Source organism: Lacerta agilis, chromosome 7, assembly GCF_009819535.1.
Source record: "Lacerta agilis isolate rLacAgi1 chromosome 7, rLacAgi1.pri, whole genome shotgun sequence".
NCBI lineage: Eukaryota > Metazoa > Chordata > Lepidosauria > Squamata > Lacertidae > Lacerta > Lacerta agilis.
In genome coordinates this window covers 61201478-61221882 of record NC_046318.1, presented here as the reverse complement: position 1 = coordinate 61221882, position 20405 = coordinate 61201478, and the positions used below count along the sequence as shown (strand labels likewise).

General features: G+C 42.7%; 1 protein-coding gene across 2 annotated transcripts in view; it reads right to left on the bottom strand.

The window, feature by feature from the left end:
* Positions 1-377: 377 nt before the first annotated feature.
* Positions 378-20405, bottom strand: part of SLC26A7 (solute carrier family 26 member 7) — a 65642-nt gene continuing 45614 nt past the window's right edge. For both annotated transcript variants that reach the window (XM_033155548.1, XM_033155549.1), the window contains 8 exons: positions 18494-18600; positions 17453-17519; positions 16337-16477; positions 13108-13156; positions 8812-8915; positions 4864-4918; positions 4663-4766; positions 378-1015 (listed from right to left, as the gene is read on the bottom strand). In XM_033155548.1, the coding sequence (XP_033011439.1) occupies positions 980-1015; positions 4663-4766; positions 4864-4918; positions 8812-8915; positions 13108-13156; positions 16337-16477; positions 17453-17519; positions 18494-18600 (663 nt within the window). In that variant the 3' untranslated portion in view covers positions 378-979. The remainder of the gene's footprint in view (positions 1016-4662; positions 4767-4863; positions 4919-8811; positions 8916-13107; positions 13157-16336; positions 16478-17452; positions 17520-18493; positions 18601-20405) is intronic.

The following is a 20405-nucleotide window of genomic DNA, read 5'->3' as shown; positions in this document are numbered from 1 at the left end:
TGCAGGGGGGAGAGGATGAGCCCCAGGCTCAATGCATGTAGCACTACACTATGGTTTAGTCTTACATCCTAAACCCGCCTGCCCCCCTTGTGCTTGCAGAATCTTTCTGAGCACTTAGATCTAGAGCCACAAACTGGCCCTCTCTGTATGCAGATACAGACCTATGTGAGCACATGTCCTTCCCTGTAAAATGTGACACAGAATAAGCCTCTGTTACAAGACCACCCCCCTGACCACTGTAAATTAGCACCATTCTACTTAATTCAATGGAGCTGTCAGCATAGGTCAAACCTGAGAATTTTACAACAAATGCTAAACCTTTTCACAATGGAAGGGAAAGCAGGGGCTATGTTCATAACTGGAAACATTTTTTTAAAAAAATTCATGAGAAGATACATATAGCAGTGCAGAACATAAGTAACACTCAAAACAGCCAGTGACCTTGGTGGTTTTGATAGAATGTGAAAGGGGCACGGTGGGATTGCTCTAATGGGTGCCCTGCATATCTAAAAAGAAATAATCTGGACATCACAGTTTGTGTTTCCATGTAACAAGCTGTAGATCCTTGGGATTAGATACCAGCGACTGCAGTACAAAATTCAGTAAGGTTGTATTCTCTTATGCACAAAATGATACAACTAAGTTACAATAGGACAGAGTTAAAAACAATATACACTACTGAAATGTCCTAAATTGCTTTCTAATAATTATTATTTATCTAAATGCATACAAAAATATATAGCAATCAAATAACAATTTTATTATTTATTTATTTATTTTTAAAAAAACTGTCATTGCTGGTAACTCAAAGAGATACCTCCAGGAACATTTTGACAGTAAACACTGTTGATGTTGGATTTGTTAAATAGACTTGGCATACAATTATCACCATCAAAATCCCATGTTTGAAGATCTGACAAAACGCCGGCAAAGTTCCTTCTGTAGGTAAGCAGTTCAATATATCTATATCAGGTCAGCTTCAGACCTCAGTGTGTTCATTAAGCTTGCAGAAATTCTAAAATTGAAAGAAGAAGATGATTTCACCCTACAGCTACAGTTTTCTAGAATGCATTAGCAAGTAAGTCATTAACAATCCAGGCATTTAACAATGAAAATAGACCCAGGGTGAGAGACCTAGACTGTGAGTAACTGTATTGTATCAACATTCCCAGAAGCGGTACATGAGTCTACCACATTTGCAAAGATACCATGATGTGGTCCATATACAAAATGTCATTAGTATGGTATGTAATGTAAAAGAGAAGATCTGGATAGAACTGGAATTTGAGAAACAAATACAGAATACAATACAGAATACCAAGCATCCCATCCTTGATTCATAACCAAACTATCTTAGAAATGATAACAAACCCAATTGCAAAAGCAGAATTAAAGATCTGTCAATCCTAGATGTAGAAATTAACACCACCTGTATCACTATCGATTCCCTTCATGTTGCACCCATGCTTTTACAAACCTGATAGAAAACTGATTGGTATGAAAGGAAAGGAAAGGGCTTGTATTGCTTGATTCACTTCTATGAAAATGACACTTCTCTCACAGCAGGGCAGATCATGGAAAGAATGGATGGATGCTGGGTGAATTGGCTATCAGGTGATGCATTGTGTCTCAAATTCAACAGTTAAATCTCAAGCAAATTAGAACAATGATACCATTTAAACGACTGATTATGAACATCCCAAAAAGTGCTATCAGTTTTATATAAAATACTCACTAATCTAACCATTGGACTATTAACTTGGTTATTAAACAAAATTGGGAAATGGACCTAGCCATAGCAATTGAAGCAGCATATTGGAACAATCTGTGGACAATTAACCCTCTAAAATCAACATCAACCCACATCAGAGAAAATTATTTTAAGTTAATACATATGTGGCATTTAACACATGTAAGACTCAGCTATATAGATAAAGCATCCACTTTGGCACATGTGAGAAGCACATATCCTGCTGTTCTAAGAAGGTTATCATAGTATAACACAGGCACCAAAATTCACAAGACCACCACTGCTAGTAATGCAAACCTGGCGTTTCATGGGAGTGTTATGTTGAGAGCTACTGACTTCTTAGCTTCGTGGAGAAGGACTCATTTGTTTCACGGAATCCACGTTAAACACACTAGCACACATTAAACGTAGGCTGGCATAGTCCAGATGCTGTTGGACTTGCACCTCCCATCAGCCCCCTACCAGCACAGCTAGTTGTGAGGAATTATGGGAATTGTAGTCCAACAACTTCTGGTGGGTACTATGCTGGCCATCCGAGCATTAACGTTGTCATTTGCCAGAGTTTATATTTGCCCAAGGATTCTGTGTACTGGCACCATGTCTGCTTACTAGGCTAGGTCTCAAACCTTAGCTTGAGATCTGGAATCCCTGACAATACTGCAGCAGTTTGGATTGCAGGGGCTAATCTGGATGGAGTGCTGAACCCAAGGACTTGATGGTGTGTTGGCTAGTTCCAGCACTAGGACAGAAAGAACCTGCTGCACCACTGTTTGATCTTTCCTTTGATACTAAGGGAACCTTCAAGAAATTCATTTTTCACCCAATGAGTCATGATCTCTAGGGCCGCCAAGTGAGAGGAAGCCACTGCAAACAGGTGGTCTGAAATCAAGCCCAGTGTCAGTACTTGCATGGAGGAGTCAATGGGCTTGGAGAGTCCACCACTGCTGACATTGGCTTCCTTATACTTAATTTGTTTTTGCTTAAAATGCTTTTTTTTTTTACAGCACTCTGAAAAGAAGTCCAAAGGCCATCTAGAGAAATTAAGATGGTGGTGATAGCTACAGCCATTTCCCCCAGCATTTGTTCTCAGCCCAGGGCTGTGTGATACCATCCAATATTTCCTGCTCTTTGGTGCAACCTAACAAGTTTGTGAATGGGGGAGCCCATCAAGGTGGTACTGAGGGGAGCATCTTGCCCAAGGCACCTTCAAACCTGGCCACCACACTTTGGGCAAAGCTGCAAGTTGTTTGTTTACTGAAGCCTAGGTGAAGGAGGAACTCTCTGTGTGTGGAACCTACTTGCACACTTTAACTACAATAGCTGTAGGCCTAAAATAAAAATAATTTTTAAAAAATCCCCCCAACACAACCTGCTTGTCCCGTAAATATGTAAAAACTAAATCAAAGAGAGCGTAAGTTTCAAATAGCTAAAATACTGCATTTCCTCTGTTCGGCATTTTGCTCCACAAACACCACCAGTTTTCCTTAGTTTTTAGTTAATCAGCCTAAAGCGATGTTGGCGGAAAAGGAGGAAGAAGAGTTTTCTAATTGAATTAGCAGAATGTGCCTATTCGTGGTAATAAGGCAGGGGAGGGCGAGGAAACAGAAAACAACATCTTATTGACTAGTTTTAACTTTATTCGGTCTTGGAGAGGACTCTGTCTTGGACCCCGGCCAATGCTGTAGTCATGCATAAAACAATGGAAAGCCAAAATTCCACGTGCTTCCTGAATATTTGGTTTAATAACAGGTACAGTGGAGAGTCTTGCATGAGTTTATGCTATAAGCGAGTCTGCACCCTTTGAAACTAGAAATGTGGAAACATTTTGGTTCCAATCCAAATACCCCTGAGCTGTGTTGTATAATATTGCCTTGACAGAGGCTGCAAGGGTAGGGCTGGACTTAGGCAGGTGTAGGCAGCCAGGAATGACTGCAAGCAGGAATGGACAATCACACCGCAGTAGACGACCCTCACTGCCGCTGGATATTGTTGCTTCCAGCTACCTGCTGTTCCTGTTGTTGCACACAGACGTGCATGCACTGATTTTTAAAATGAAATGGTTACTATATGTTAATGGGGAGCTCAAGGGGCTGTTTAGCTTAGAAAAGAAGAAAGGAACATAGGAAGCTAGCTGCCTTATACTAAATCAAACCACTGGCCCATGTAGCTCAGTATTGTCCACCCTGAGTAACAGCAGCTTTCCAGGATTTCAGGCAGGCAACATTTCAAGACCCACCTGGAGATGCCAGGGATTGAAAGTGGGACTTTCTGCATTCAAAGCAGATGCTCCACCACTGAGCTAAGTCCTTTCTCATATGACTTTAGGGCTGAGGGGGCATGCTATAGGGTAGGAGTAGTCAACGTGGCACCCTCCAGGTGCTTGTGAACTATATCTCCCATCAGCCACAGTCAGTATTGCCAATGGTCAGAGATCATGGGAATTGTAGTCCAGAACCATATAGAGGGCACCACATTTATAACCCTATATCAGACTAAGTGTGCCACGGACAGAGTAAATAGGAAAATCATGACTCACCTCTTTCAAGGCATAAGATCTCAGGTCAGCCAGTGAAATTAGCAGGTAAGAAAAACAAAAGGAAATACTTTATGACATAGCCCACAATTCACCTACGGTATGAACGTCATTGCTGCTGGTTACTGTGAAGAAAAGGATGCATAGAGAAATAATATCCACTGGGGTAGTGAACAGCAAGTGCCAGAAATGCAGAAAAAGTACACCTCCTGACTGCTGGATGCTGAAGATGAAGAACAAGGTACAGAGATAACCATCTCACCCTGTTTGTGAATTTCCCACAGACATTTGATTGGCCACTTTGCAGAGGGAACTTGAGTGAGGTAGAAAATCACGATAGCTCTCTTATCTTCTTCTGTTCTCATGCAGTGAGACTCACCTTGTTCAACTGAATGGCACCAACAGCTGATGACACCGATTCAAAGAAGACGGCATTCTCGGATTCCAGCTTTCCGCTGAGCTTCAACCCCTTTATCAAGGAAGCTGTAGTAAGACAGGAATGCATGCGCTTTAAAAGAGAGGAACGACACCCGGGAAAGTTAATTTTTAAAATTTATGCTCACCCAAAACTGATACTTGCCTTTGCAATTTGCCAGTAAAACATCGATGTTTCTTTTTTTAGATTCCGTGTAGATCTAAAAGAATCCAAATATTTAAACCACCTTACTAAAGATGCTAAAGTATCACATTCAGATGCAATGATGCTCCCCCTCCATCTTCTCTGTTTTAGATTTTGACACCTGGTTGTTGTTGCTTTTATTATTTCATATAAATCAATTTAACACAAATTAGCAAGGCCCACTTTCGGCTCAGGAAAGATGTCATTCAATATGAAACAGGTAGGGAGCATACACCCCATATCTTTAAAACATGTTTAAAGCACATTCCCCTCCAAATAAAGTTGGGAATTGTGATTTATCCCTCACAGAGCTATGGTTCTCAGTACCCATAACAAGCTGCAGTTCCTAGGATTCTTGGGGCGTAGGGGGTTGCTTTAAATGAATTTTGTGTGCCCAGCCTAAGTAATACAGTATTTAGCAAAGAATATACATGCTGAATTGCAAGTGTCCAGCAGAGGGAACTGTTCCATAATATAAATATCCCCCTAAAAGCTAAAATCCATTAAGGTTTTGTGGTATGGAATGGTAAGCCTCAATGCCACATTGTAAGGACAAACACTGCTGTGATCCAGGAGGGTTCTGCTTAAGTTCCATCTAGTCCTGTATTACGTTCCCCTCAAAAACTGGCCAGTTGCCTCCAGGAGGGCCACAAGCATGGCAAGAAGGCAAGAGCCCATCCATGCTGCCGTCCTGGCAACTGGTCTGAGCTTATTTTGACCAATGATGCAAATGCAAAGAGAGCACAGACCAGAGCATATATTTGATGCATCTCCTGCCCTCTTCCCTTAGTCCATGACACATGCAGCACATGGCAAACTCACATGCACTTTGCTATGTCATGTGGATAAAGGGCCCTAACAGTAACACTGTGGCTTCATCGGTTTTTCCTTAAAACGTAATGCAAATATTAAACCTGTGTCGGTCAGAATACCAATACGGGTTTTAAGTGTTGAATGTACAGTGGCCCAAGTTTGCATTCATTCCTAAAGCAAATGCCTGTTTTCCAACTGGCGTGTAGCAGCTAGAGATTAAGGTTTCTAAAATCCTTCAGTGCCGCTGGATCTCAAGGAAGCAGCTTTTGGTCTTTGCCCCTCTGTGAAGCTCTCCCACATGTAATACAAAACAATCATATGGCATCTGCTTTCTTCTAACTAATCTTAAAAAGCAATGTGAAATGATCTATTTTATCTAGGACTAAAGGCATGTGATGTTATTCATTTGGTTTGAGAACATTTTTCTTTCACAACGACCGTTCCCCACATTAAATGGGGAGCAACTTTTGTGTGGTCACATGCAGCCCCCCTTGGACCCCAGAGTGGTTCCTGCCAGTTCAGGCTGGCATTGCCTTCCCCAGGCTGGATACCTGTGGTCCCCGCCTACCTCAGCCAGCGTCCATTCCCGCCCGGGGCAGGCGTTGCCAAGGGGATTGGCCAGGTAAGGGGAGGGACCATCCAGCCCACACAATAGAAGGCGTAGCTTACCTGGGAAGCAGCAGTCGGCTCCAGAGCTTCTCCCACCCTCCACTCCCCCAATTAACTCTTAATTTTGCAGGTTAATCTCTTCTCCACAGGTACGCAGGTGCTGCTATGTCAAGGCCGCTGTTGAAGGGCTGGAAAGGAATTTCCCTGCATTGGCAGGTTTCACCTTTCCCGTGGCAAAATGTCACAACTTTGGCGGTTTCAGGCCTTGGGCGGAATCCTTTAGTCATCTTCCTAAATGGGGGTGGGGCGGTAACCCCACGCCCCCAGTGTGGCTGTGATACCAGGATTCCTGTTAAAGGGGTCCAGGGGGGAGGCATTGACCATACGCCGAGAGATTGTCATTGCCCTCCCCCTCCAGCGACGGCGAACAGGGGGCGGGCTCTCTGCTTGAACATATGTTCTCCAGAGCCAGCCCAATCCCCACACATTCTGGATAACCCAGGAGTTTCCCAGATCCCCAGCTGGGGGCTGGGAAGGATAAACATCCAATGCCTGAGCCAGGGTCTCCCTACATCTGAATCTTAAGTTGTGGCCAATTTTAATCCCATTAACACATTGTCTTGTGTCATTATTCCGTTCAGGGGTCGCCTGTGGTTTGGGGGACTCCGCCTGTCCACGCAAACAGCCAACACACACACACACACACAACTAAACAGGACTGAGGGTGTCAAGGGATGTTTAAATCTTTTGCCCCATTTGATTCCTATTTGGGTAGATCTAACCCTGTGTCTATTTGCACAGGGACCTTTTTTCCATGCACATAGCAGGCACAGGGGGATATCTGGATTGGGAACACAGGAGCAAACATCTAAAGTCCCTCTCCCCTCCCAATCCAGCTTGCCTCCACCCACTTACTACTGTGAAAGAAAAATGGAACAATTCCAGTAGGATAATACTTCAAAGGAGATTAGCAAGTGCCACCCATCTGTCCAAGTTGGCCAGCTGGGGTGGGGAGAGATAAAGATATGTCCCAATGGGCCAAAAAAGGTTCCCCACCCCAGCTTAAGGGCAAATCCTGCCAGTCCTACCTGGTCAATGATTTCTATTAAGTTTGATGAGTGCAATGTCCACAGAAGCAATGTCCAGTCACATATGCTGTGACTGGTCTGGTTCTCTGACCCTTTTCTCTCTTGTGATAATACTTGCATGTTTGACTCATGACTTCTGAACACTTGTTTTGCTACTCTGTAAAGTATCCGATTGTTAACAGAGAAGGACAGCCAAAGGCTTTGGATAGGTCATCTCTATGGGGAAGGAGGGGCAGTTTCTGGGAAAAGGTGAAAAAAGAAACCATCTACACTCGGTCAAAAGAGGGGTGGGGGACTTGTCTGAGAGGAAACTTCCTAGAAAAAAAGGGACAGCTAGAAAGTGAACATAGGACCCTATAGGAAAAGATACAGGAGGCAAATAGTTTCCAAGCTGAGATCTGATTCCCACGTATGTGTAGGTCAGTTAATTTCACAAGATGACTTACAGTATGAAGATTACACCACTCCGTTGGGAAGTATTGTGTTTGAAGCGACAAAGGAGTGGCATTAGATGGCAATTGACCTCTGAGGGTTTATAACCCACAGGCAAGTCATCATTTGATGTTGCAGCCATCAAGCAACAAGCGTGGATGTATGAATTTGGTCTTTAAAAAAAAAATTGTTTTAAGGATCAGCACAAAGATTTGTGCCCATTCTGCAACCATCAATGCATTCTGCATTGGACAGTTGTGATATTCTTGAAGTAGGAATAAATGTTTAGGCGGCCTTCTGCTATCCTAGATTATGCCAGCAGTATACCCTTTGGAACGTGTAACTGGGAGTAGAATGAGTGAGAGATTCACCCACAGAGCACGCACACACACACACACACACACACACACGTAGGTGTATAGTATCAAATAACTGTCTAGTTAGAGGGATCCCCAAGGGTCATCCAGTCCAACCTCTTACAATGCAAGAATCACAGCTAAAGACCCCTGACAGATGGCCATCCAACCTCTGTTCAAAAATTTCTGATGAAGGAGAGTTCAACACCTTCTAAGGTAGTCTGTTCCTGAGTCACACAGCTCTTCCTAATGTTTTGTCAGAATCCCTTTCTTATAATTTGAATTCATTGGTTTGGGTCCTACCCTCTGGAGCAGCAGAAAACTGCCTTGCTCCATCTTCCATGTGACAGCCCTTCAAATATTTAAAGATGGCTATCATATCACCTTTGTCTTATCTTCTCCAGGCTAAACACACCCAACTTCCTCAGTCGTTCCTCATAAAGCTTCTTGGTCTCCCTCCTCTGCACACAATCCAGCTTGTCAATATCCTCCTTAAAAGCTCTACCTAGAATTGGGCACAGTACTCTAGGTGGGGTCTGACCAAGGCAGAATACAGTGACACTATAGAATAGCGTGGATACAATAAAATGAATGTGGTGAATCATAAATACCTGAGTAAGCACAGAGATGCCAGTGTAGTCAAAGAAAGTCAGGCCACTGCAGTCAAGTATTAGTGAATGCCTTTCGCTGGGCCATTGCTGTAACGATGATTCACCTATATGGTTAGTTAAAAGGTCTGTTATTTATTTATTTTATTTGTGGGCTACAGACATTGCGGTATCAATTGAAAATAAATTGGGATTTCTATATGGAATTGTAGATTTGGGAAGCCCAGAGGTCATCTCATCCAACCCCCTGCAATGCAGAAATCACAGCTAAAGAATCCCTGGCAGATGGCCACCCAAGCTCTGCTTAAAAATCTCCACCAACTTCCAAGATAGTCCATTCCACTACTGAAGAGCTCTTACTGTCAGAAAGTTCTTCCTAATGTTAGTCAGGTCAGAATCTCCTTTCTTGTGAATGGAACCCACTGGTTTGGGTCCTAACCTCTGGAGTAGTACCAGAAAACAAGCTTGCTCCATCTTCCACATGACAACCCTTTAGACAGCTGAATATGGTTATCATATCACTTTTCAGTCTTCTCTTCTCCAGGCTAACCATACCCAACACCCTCACATGCTCTGTATGCTGAAGGCCCCATATTCAATCCCTAGCATCTCCAGGTAAGACTTGAAGAGGCTCCTGTCTGAAGTTCTGGAGAGCTACTGCTAGTCCATGTTGACATGAATGATGCACTATTGGTCTGATTTGGGATGAGACAGCTTCCTGTGTTCCTAGACATGACTGGAGAGAAGCTGAGAAGACCAGAAATGAAGCCCTGTCCCCTCCCCATGGTGGTTTAGCAGTATATTTTATGGTTTCCGTTCTTTATCAGATTCCCAAAGAGCTTTATGGAAAAGCCTTGCTAGTTCCTTAAAATAAGTAATAATTCCACTTTTAGTGAAGTTCTTTAGCTTCCTTCAAAATTCCTCACATGTATTGCTCAGGAGGACCTCCTGGGTTTTGATTCAATTTCTGTCGGCACTTTCCACCCAAATTTTCTATTGGGGAACTGATGGCAAGCTGGAGGGAAATTGTCTCTTCGTGGAATGCAAAGGAAACAGCTTCATAGATGGCTTTCTAATAGGCAAACTTAGAATCATAGAATCTTAGAGCTGGAAGGGATCCAAGGGTCATCTAGTCCAACCCCCTGCAATGCAGGAATCTCAGCTAAAGCATCCATAAAGCATCCACTTCACTAGGTAGTTGCTCAGTTCAGTTAGCAGGTGGTTAACCACTAAGTATCTTTAAACACTTGATGCTTCTCATAATAATGTGAACTTTCTAAAAAACATATGCTGATGTTACCACTTCTAAAAATGTTCCATAGCAACCTCAAAGAAGCAGATTCACAGGCAGTGCTAAATAACCATCCCATGAGCGCAAGGATTTCCACTTGCAAGGCAGAACTTCTCCCCTCTCCCTTCCTGCAGCACAAAGTCTGCCCCCTCCTCAAATCTGCTCCAGATGGTTGGGGGAAACCCCAGAAAAGTTTTTTGGGGTGCATGGTGGGGGGGCTTGCTGCAGAAGTCAATAGGATAGTTGCTTAACACTGCCTGAGATACAAACCACAGCATTTGCTTTCCACCCCATTACGAGGATCTGACCTACGGGACGGAAGTATCATTTGCTTTCTTCTGTTAAATACTGGAAGAGAACTAACCTTCTAAGTTATAAACTACAAAGCACCAAACAAAAGGATGGAGACACAAAATGAAACGGTTTAAACTAAATAGTTTTGACAAAGAATATAAAGGGCTCAGAAATTCTTCAAGGGACTTAGGTGCTAACAATGTATGGATTTACATTGGCACTAAATCCTCTCAATGAGTAGCCAAAGATTTGCTGCTTTTTTTTAGCTTGCAGTTCTTGAGGTTTATTGGATTATTTAATTGTATATGCATAATGTTTTCCAAATAGACCAAAAGAGAAATTAATATCAAAGAAAGTAAACTCCAGCCCGACAGTAACTAAAAATAGACTCAAGAGAAATGCTAGGCTTTTAATGCAATCCTCTCCACAGCCCATACAAAAATGTCAAAGAGTAAAAGAAAATCTTTGCCCCAGAGAGATAATGAAAGATCAGGAATTATGGGAGAAAACATCAAAAGCTTGGAAAATTCTCCAGTATTTGTTTTACCTTGTAGTTACTGATTTACCTGAATAGGGGGGGAAAACATTGCTGGCATTTCAACATCTCCAGGTGGTCACATTGCCCCATAATATACAGTACTTTTCCATGTATAGGACTGTTTTTTTAACTCTAAAATAATGTTCAAAATCTGGGTTTGTCTTATACACAGATGGTTATCTCCCCCCATTTTCTTAAATCGGGGTGTATTATAGATGGAAAAATACGGTATTTATAGCCTTTTATATCATATAAAGTTCACAATGTTTGTATCTTATTTTGTCACGAAACACAATATTTGGACATGGAATTCAATGGGGAGTGGGTTAAAGGATTATTTTGTATTTAAAAAGCCTCCTGGCCCCCCACCTTAGCACCCCAATTAAATGAGAAAGTCAAGACATGGAACAAGAGATGGGGAAGAATTTGTTGAGTTTGCATTTTAATGAAAACGGTACTTAATTTGCACTTTCCCCAAATAATACGCCAGCTCAAATGCGGCTACTTCTTCAACTTTTAAAATTTAGTTCTCCAACCAAATAATGTGTGCAGAAATGTGTATATAACATGCATATATTAGAGAAGATAACATTCAAAATGCAGTATTGTAGGAGAAAGTGGTTGAAAAAATGTGTGTGTTGGGTAAAAATGCATATAAAATGTAAATTGGGAGGAATGAGCAGTAAAATGAGAGTTTTTTTTGTAAACCGCTTTAAGTTTTGCTTTGTTTTTACAATCAAGTGGAATACACATTTTATAAAATAAACAAAATACTGATTAATTTAAGTGAAGCCTTTAAAAAAAGAAAAGAAACAGAAAACTGATGCAGAATAGTGGAGACGAGAACATAAGACTATAAAAATAAGAAACTGAAACAGAGAGATTCTTCCAGGCCTAGTAAAAGACAGCCTGCTCTGCCAAGCTAAGGTTCCACTTGCACTATACATTTAAAGCAGTATACCAATTTAAATCATGGGAACTATAGTTTGCTAAGGGTCCTGAGGGTTGTTAGAAGACCTCCCCCCCCAGGGGGGGCAACATAGCATGCTGTTCTGAGTCTCTTGTCCAGAGGTGAAGGGGAGTGGTAGTTGGAAGACCAGGACTGTGATTCCTGCATTGCAGAGGGCTGGACTAGATAACCCTTGGGTCCCTTCCAACTCTACAGTTCTGTGATTCCCCTCCCAGAGTGGTTTAACAATCAGTCCCTCCTCCCAAGGAACTTTGGGAACTGGAGCTCTGTAAGGAGAAAGGGGGGGGGTCTCCCAAGAACTCTCAGTACCTTTAACAAACTTTGCTTCCCAGGATTCTTAGGGGGGCAATGATTGTTAAAAGTAGCTATATACTTTGAATGTATGGCATAGTTAGGAGCTAAATGAGCTGGTTCTTGAGCTCCAGGAAAGTGATCTTCGACTCTGTTAACAACCCTTTGGCCTGTCAGGCATCAGGAAAGCTCTTCCCTTTCACCTCCTCTCTCGCAGCCATTTGTGTACATCGTACAGAACTCATGCCTGCCTGCCTGCCTCTAGCCTTCTGGGTAATTCTAAGTGACATCACATCATGCTCATTCATGCTACCTTCTCCATTGCCATCTCTTAGGTCACGCACTCAAGAAAAGCCCTGCATGTAACGGGAAGCTCTTGCTTTGGTTTTGGGTCCTGGGTCTTGCAGTCACAGCACACACAATCAGCTCTCTGTGACTGGCATGCGGAAGATTGAGAACAAAGCTCTCAATGAAGGCACAACACCACAATTGGGAGCTTGTGTAGTGCAAAGGTGCAATGCCAACAGGCAAGTGTATTCATTTGAACTTTAGATCCTAAAGCAATAAAGAACCGGGGGGGCGGGGGCGGGAATATGACCCAATCATATAATTTTATGGTATTCCACTGATCTCCAAAGTGGTGCAAACCTGGAAATCTAGATCACCTATGTTTGGTAACTGTCCCACATGTTTATTTTACAACACATTTCAAACTCCTAGTTAAATCAACACACTCCTTCCAATACATTCACAAGCTTCAGACCCTTCACCTCCTGCCATGTCAAAAGGAAGGTATGTGGGCAGTGAGATAAGTTCGATTCCTGAACAAACTTTAATAGCTGACATGGGTCCTGGAATATGATGGGGGTAATTTAAAGGCCCATCAAGTGTTTATGTCTTAAATGATAAACTCACCATGGCAATTTCCATTGGATAATGGGCTGAGCAATGTGTTCTGTTCATACTGTAAGAAAAAGAAAAAGGAAGTGATGAGAGAAAGAACTGTCCCTTGTTTTGCTGCCTTCAAAGTTTTGCAAATCCACCATATGCAAAGGTAACTGAAGTTCTGTTGTATTAAGCACTGTGTTTCTTTACTGGGCCTGGAGACTCAGTGCTTCTTTGTGAGGCAACTAAAACCCAGCCTCAGTAGCAATAACATCCTAATTTTAAAAGGGGTGTGATGTAAAGATTAAACAATAAATAAATATTGTTTATTACAGTACATTTATGCCACAACTCTCCATTAAAAATGCCCAAGGTGGCTAACAGTAACACCCACAACAGAAAATAGCTAAACCATGTTTTTTTTAATTAAAAAAACCATACACAATATTACAATAAACCTAGGGGTGACCCTAAATTTGCCTCAAACTACAGAGGGAGAGGCTCAAGCACATGAGGGGAAGGTGTAGGGAGAGGAGAGGGTGCATGAGCCCAGGAGGTGTTTGAGCTGGGGACACGTTTATTGTACTGCCAAAGCATGGCTTGGCTAGCAATGGCTCAACAGAATAGCAAGATGGGGGAAAGTGCAGCAGCAGCAGCAGCAGCAGCAGCAGCAGCAGCAGCAGCAGCAGCATATATGCTAAAGCCATGTTATATGGGCCATAAAATAATTTTGGTCAGCTTCATTTATGCATATATTTGCCTCTGTAACTTAAGAACATTAAGAATGCTGCTGGGATAGACTTAAGATCCTGATCCTGATCCAGAATCCTAGTTCCCATAATGGCAAATTAGATGGTGTCAGGAAGCCCAGAACCCAGGCATAAAGGCAATATCTTTTTCTCTGAATACTGCTTCTGAACATGGAAGCTCTGTTTATCCATGATTGCTAATAGCCATCGATAGATCTCTCTTCCATGAATTTGGCTGATCTTCTTCTATGCTCACTGAACTGACACCACACACACATACCACATTTGTAGAATCCTTCATTTACTGTGCACAACTCATTTTCTATCTGTGTTTGGCTTCAGTAGCAAGCAGTGTGTCTGTGTGTGCGTGCCTGGCTTAACTAACTGGCACACGGTCTACCCTGGATCCAAGCACTGGCTTTTGGATTGCTGGTTCTGACTAAGTCACTGTTTTCTTAGGCGTGCTTTGAGTCATGCTCCTAGGTTTCTAATCTGGATCAACTCCATAGCTTTGAATGCTGATTTGGTGGAGGGGCAGGGGAAATGGCCAGGCACGGAGTATTCATATAAAAAAAGTCTTTGTTAAGAGTGATGGATGGACCACTGTTCTGAAAAATTAAGCTTTTGCTTTCTCAATCATATCTAACCAAAATCAACAGAAGGACTCCACCACTGTATAGCGCTGGAAATTGGCTTCTGTGTTGCCATATCACACAACCTTACTAAGCAGGAAGGGGGAATAAATAATGTTGTGCTTTCAATTCCTTCAACTATGGGAGGTCCCAGTGTACCTTTGCATGGTCAGTTTGCTTGAAAGAAGAGGGAGTCCTGGAGATAATATCCAGCACTGGCTTGCAAGACTCACCAGAGCAATCCAAGGAGGGAAAACAGTCATTACCAGAAACATTCAGGAGCTTGTGAGAGAGGCAGAGGCTGTCTCATTCAGCACCACAGTGGCATATTGGCTAGGAACCCCAGGTGCAGAATGCTGACATTGGTGGGGGCTGCCATTCAGCCAGCAACCATGCACTTGCATATAGGTGACTAAGACACCTCCTGCCTTCACTGCTGCCTCTCAAATGTCTCAGGTAATGCGATAATTTTCCTTTCTGCAGCCACCACCAATGGTACTTGCAAGCGAACTACAACGCTGGCCCATACAGACGACATCTTCTTATAAGCAAATATATTGATTGAGCAGGTTAAGAGCACAAAAGGCAATGGGATATCCAAATCATCATTGCCCTCCCACCCCCTGCAATTTAGTATCAATAGCTGATTTCTCTGGCAAATTCAAAACTGCCTTCCTCCCCCTGTCGCTGCCCAGACCCCACATTCAGACAAGTTAAGCCGGTTTCACTGCTTCTTCTCACTCTGCAGGTGGGTGCCAGCTAATTATCAAAATAGCTGAGTTGACCTGCTGCCTTGATCATCCATGCATGCTCACCATTCATGGTAAGCAGCCATGCCACTAAAAGGATGCTCTGAAGGTCAAGACAAAGTGGCCACTATTAATAATCCTGAAATTTGCTGCTGTATATTTGCTGTAAGGTAAGTGTAGTTCTGGCCCTCTCAGGTGGGTGTCATTGTGGGCTGGTGCTTCCCCCCCCCCCCCGCAAAATGAACATTTCAAGTCAAAACGGAAGCTGGCCAGCATGTGAGAGTCTACACTTCTATTTAGATCTATGACTCTACCTGGCTCCCAGCTGCTACACAGCGGGGCCAATTCCTCCTTCCTTTTCCTCAACCCGCCTCCTGTGTAGCTACAGCAGGCTTTAAGCTTTCGAGCCAGGCCTCTATCATTGCACACATAAATGTTTGTGTGAGGGCCCTTCTGATCCGCCCTAGCCATCCACCTGAAACTTAGAATGAGGGAGGCGGGGGCACATTTATTTGACCTGTGCTAGAACCAGGGGAGACCCCCACACCAGTTAGGGAGACAGCTTGCCGTATTTTTTAGACCTCTGTGGGTGGTGAATGCAGCTGTTGTCAAAAGCGGCATCTGTTCAGGGCTGCCCTTAGTCGCCCAGTGACTTACTGTAACAACTTTGTGGTGAGTTCAGGAAGCAATTTTTCTAGAAAAAAAGCACTGAGCAAGATCCAGATCCTGTTTCTCAGTTAAGAAATTTATGTCTCAAGCAGTGAAAGGTTGACTAGACCAAACCTGACAGCTCAGTAGTAGAGAAAGCACATGCTTTGCCTGGAGAATGACCCAGGACCTAATCCTTGTATAAAGCCTATGAAGAGCCACTCACAGTCAATGTAAGCTGCTGAGTTAGATGTGCCAACAGTCTTACTAGGGATAAAACAGCTATCTCTGTTCTAAAGTGTGCTCTCTACCCTAGAGTCATTTCCTCTTGGCAACAACACAAAGTGCAATCACCATGCTTTGAATCTGCAGTACAGTATGGATTTCTTCTTTCCAATATGAGCAGGTGGGATGAAAATGTGAACCGAAAGTACAGAAAGAAACGCAAGCAACCCTCTCTCCATGATAAAGCGTGCCTTACCTTGTTCATATCTTCAGGTAGCTGCTGTGCACACGTGCTTTCCTTCTGGATTATTTTTAATATGTCCATGTGAAACTTCTTAGCATTCAGAAAGACTAGTGGGTTATTCACCGAGACGATTTTTACCGGTTGTAAGGACTCCTTTGAATTAAAATTAAAAACAGTTTAGCAAATATAATAATGCTTGTTAACCAGCAGGCATAGCATTCTTTACAACAGACTAATGTTCTCGAAGCTATTAACATGAGTTTGACCAAACTGCGGGAGGCAGTGGAAGACAGGAGTGCCTGGCATGCTCTGGTCCATGGGGTCACGAAGAGTCGGTGACGACAAAACGACAACAACAACAATGGACTTGAGAGTTGCAAACTCTATAAAGGCCATTTGAGCTCTAAGAACTTTCTGCTCAATGCAATGCAGGATCTACAATGCAGCCACCCAGCCTCAAGTAAAATACCTCAGCCGAGACAAAGCCTAACACATACCGCCCCACAGGCAGTGTGCAGAAGTTTCTCCTCATGTTTAACTGAACTCTGCTTTCCTGCAATTTCCCACCTTTTAGTTCTCACTCTGCACGCTGGAGCAATATCTTCTTCATGGAAGTCCTTCAGATATCTGAAGACAGCCATGCCTCCCCTTAACCTTTCCTTCAGGTGAAACATACTCAGCTCTTTCAACCACTCCTCAAAAGACTAGATTTCCAGGCTCCTCTGCAAAATCTGGTGGCACCAGATGTCGTCCCTCAGGCTGAGCCTTCTAGTAGGCCCCACAACAGACATGAAATAAATGCATGGAAACTGAGAAGTCTGAAATGTCTCCCAACATTTTTTAATGCCACTTAAAGCATTCTGCACCCTAGCCTCCTGAATGCCAAGATGATGCCTGGTTCTTGTTAGGTTGTGTGCAACAGGAATAAAATCAGCTCCCTCCCGCTATACCCTCCCCTGCTGCTATAGGTACAAGCAGTCTCCACATACGCTGTGAGGAAGGAAGTTGAAATGGACACATGTCCAGCAAGGATAAAGCACAGAGGAGGAGGAGGAAGAGGACAGGGATTTCCCCATGCTGAAATATAACTCCCTTTGAATAAAGACAGAATAAGAAGACTAGGCTTACAGAATCTGCTTCTGTTTTGAATCTGCATTCCACTTCTTTCATATGTTTCAGGCTCAGAGTTGTTGCTCTATAACAGATATGTGAAAGCAGCATATATAAGACTGCACACTGTGACTGTAAATGGCAAAACAAACTTTTGAAAAGTGAACATTATCCAGGTGGTATCTGGCTATTCACATGTTCCAGATTCTGCAAATTACTTACTTCATACATTGGACAACCTGTGTTTGTTTATGAGTGCTAAAATAGAAAGGGTTCTATAGCTACTTGCTCTCCTACTTTTTTTTTAAAAAAAAGTCAGGCTCAATCAGAGGCATAGTGTGAGGGGGCTCAGGGGGGCATGGCCCCGGGTGCATATTTTTGAGCCCTGGCAGCTGAGGCACGGCAGCAAGCAGGTTGGTCTAGTGGTCAGGTGGATGGAGGCAGCAGGCAAGCAGCCTGCTGGAGGCAGGCTTCGTTCACCCTCCACATGGACTCTACACACACCCTCCCCCAGTGTGAGCCCTCACCCCAGCTGCCCAGTTCACTGGGGGTGGGGTGCAACACTTGCCCCGCCCCGGGTGCTAGCAACCCACACTACGCCCCTGGGCTCAATAGTTAAATTAACAGTATTCATTCACCTATATGTAGACAAACAAAAAAGACATTGAACAGTTTTTCCAGATGCATTTGCAAGGCAACATCAAGAGCAGAAGACAGGAATCAACCCATCCCCAACTACCAACTGGCTCCTGTTAACAACATCCTCAGACCCCATAATCATATTGCAATGAAAGCATAGGGTTGGGAATCCCTTTCCCCCTTACATCATGCTTATTTTAATCCTGAAATTGGTTGCATAGTCATAGCTTGTACTCTGAGCATTCTGTGACATGGGCTAGGAATTCCCATGATTCCTTGGAGGTAGGAATGACAGCTGAACTGGCATATAACCTATGTACATTTGTAATGTATTTTTGCCCTAAATGCAATAGAATGATATATTTCACTGTTTTGGATACAAAATTGTTTGCCTCTGATAACACTGTAGGAATGTCTCACCTTGGGAAACGGAAAACCACTATAAGTATTGTGCAGACTACGCCATACAGCAATCCCACATTAGCAGCAAAACAAATTGTAAATATGTACGTGCTAACCCATATACTCTGTAAGGAAAAGAACAGAAGACAAAAAGGAATTAGTTATACAAACTTAGCAAAAATGTGTGTGGGGGGGAGGTTATTAACCCTTTCCCTGCAAGCTGATTTTTGTCCAAAATATCCCTTCCCCATAAGGATCACCCTATAATATTTTTCTTCTTTGGGATAAATAAGTACACATTTATTGTAGCAGCACTGGTCACACTACTGGGAGCCAGCATAGGTTTTTCCTAGGCTCTGGTCAAAGGACTAAAGAAAGATTCAGAACCAGTATGACCACAGCAGTGGCAGGACAAGGGGGGAAAGAAAAAAAAGAAAGAAAATCAGCACCATGGACAGTTACAGATTTATCCTACCACATGCAGTGGTATCGTGCTTCCTGTATGATATAACAAAAGTTATGTTTCTTGTATGATACAACAGAAGTCAAGCAATGCACACCTGTGATTACACTTTGATAACCCAAGAAGCCATGACTAATAAATGGTTGGATTTGGTACGCAATATAGCCTAAAAGATCTCAAGCCCTGACAACGAGCCTAGTGAGCTATTTTACATGGTGCTGTTTACAGAGGCTGTTATAGCATTGTGAGAGATCTATGTATTTAAGTGCACTGGTGTGGTGTATGAAGATCATCATCAGAGGGAGTGACTTTGAAAAGATATAAAACACTTATCAAGATGGTAACACTAGATGGTAGGACTCCAAGCTTGGGCATCTGCATCACACACACTTTTAAAGAGAAGTGTTATATTTTATTGATCACGTTTCTTTTTTAACATGCCTACAAGGATCACAGAGAAGTCTATGAGGTTCCCCATTTTATTCTTACCAAAAAAAGCCTTTAATGTTATGCCAAGAGATAGTGACTGATCTGAGATCACCCAGAAAGTTTCATGGTTGAAACTCAGTTGCTGCTCTATCCCATGCTGTAACCACTGCCTCACAAAGGATTTCTGCAAATATCTAACAATCTGTAGCCGAGCAGTCACTCTCAAGTCTATACACATATACAAACTTAAAAACCTAATCCACAAAATAGTAACATTATATTCAGCTTCAGTGCTAGTACTAAAATCTCATAACATTCTGATATCTCATTGACTTGTACTGGTTTGAACCAGAATACTGAAGTGTGGAGGGGGGAAGGGGGAGAATGATTGCAAAAGGTTTCCTTTTACAAAATTTGAAAGTAAAATCTGTTCATCTTTGCATTTGTGTAAAAAAAATCTGGCTGCTTCTTAATTTTACTGAATGTTGTTCTCTTGCTTATTATTTCTAAGCATGGTCCAATGCTGAAGTTTTGCTCCTCCAAAAAATTAAGATTTATAGTGCAAATTGAGAAGAGAACAACGAGTAAAACATTAAACTCAAACCAGTAAAATGTATATGTATGTACAGGGAAGAAAACAGAAGCTGGGGGGCGGGGCGGGATTCAGGACTGGGGAGTTGCTTTGTAAGAAGACTGATGAAAAGGTCTTTTTCATCTCTATCATGTTGGTTGTAAAGAAAGCCAAAATGATGGAAAATTATCCCCCGATGACTAATTGGTACCTGGCTGAAGCAATTTGATTATTTCAAGTTCCTTCCATAGTGGTTGTGTTGCTACATAAATCATACCACAATTCACATCCCTTAGAACAAATTAGCCAAACTGAAATTACAATCTCGCCTGGAATGAAATGGTTTCTTTGTAATAGCATTGAAGCACACAGCCTGGGAAAACTGCTAGCTCAGCACTTGCTTTTGAAAATGATGACTCTGAATTCCAAGGAGAAGGCAAGGAGACGAGAAAGAAAAGGGCAAGAGA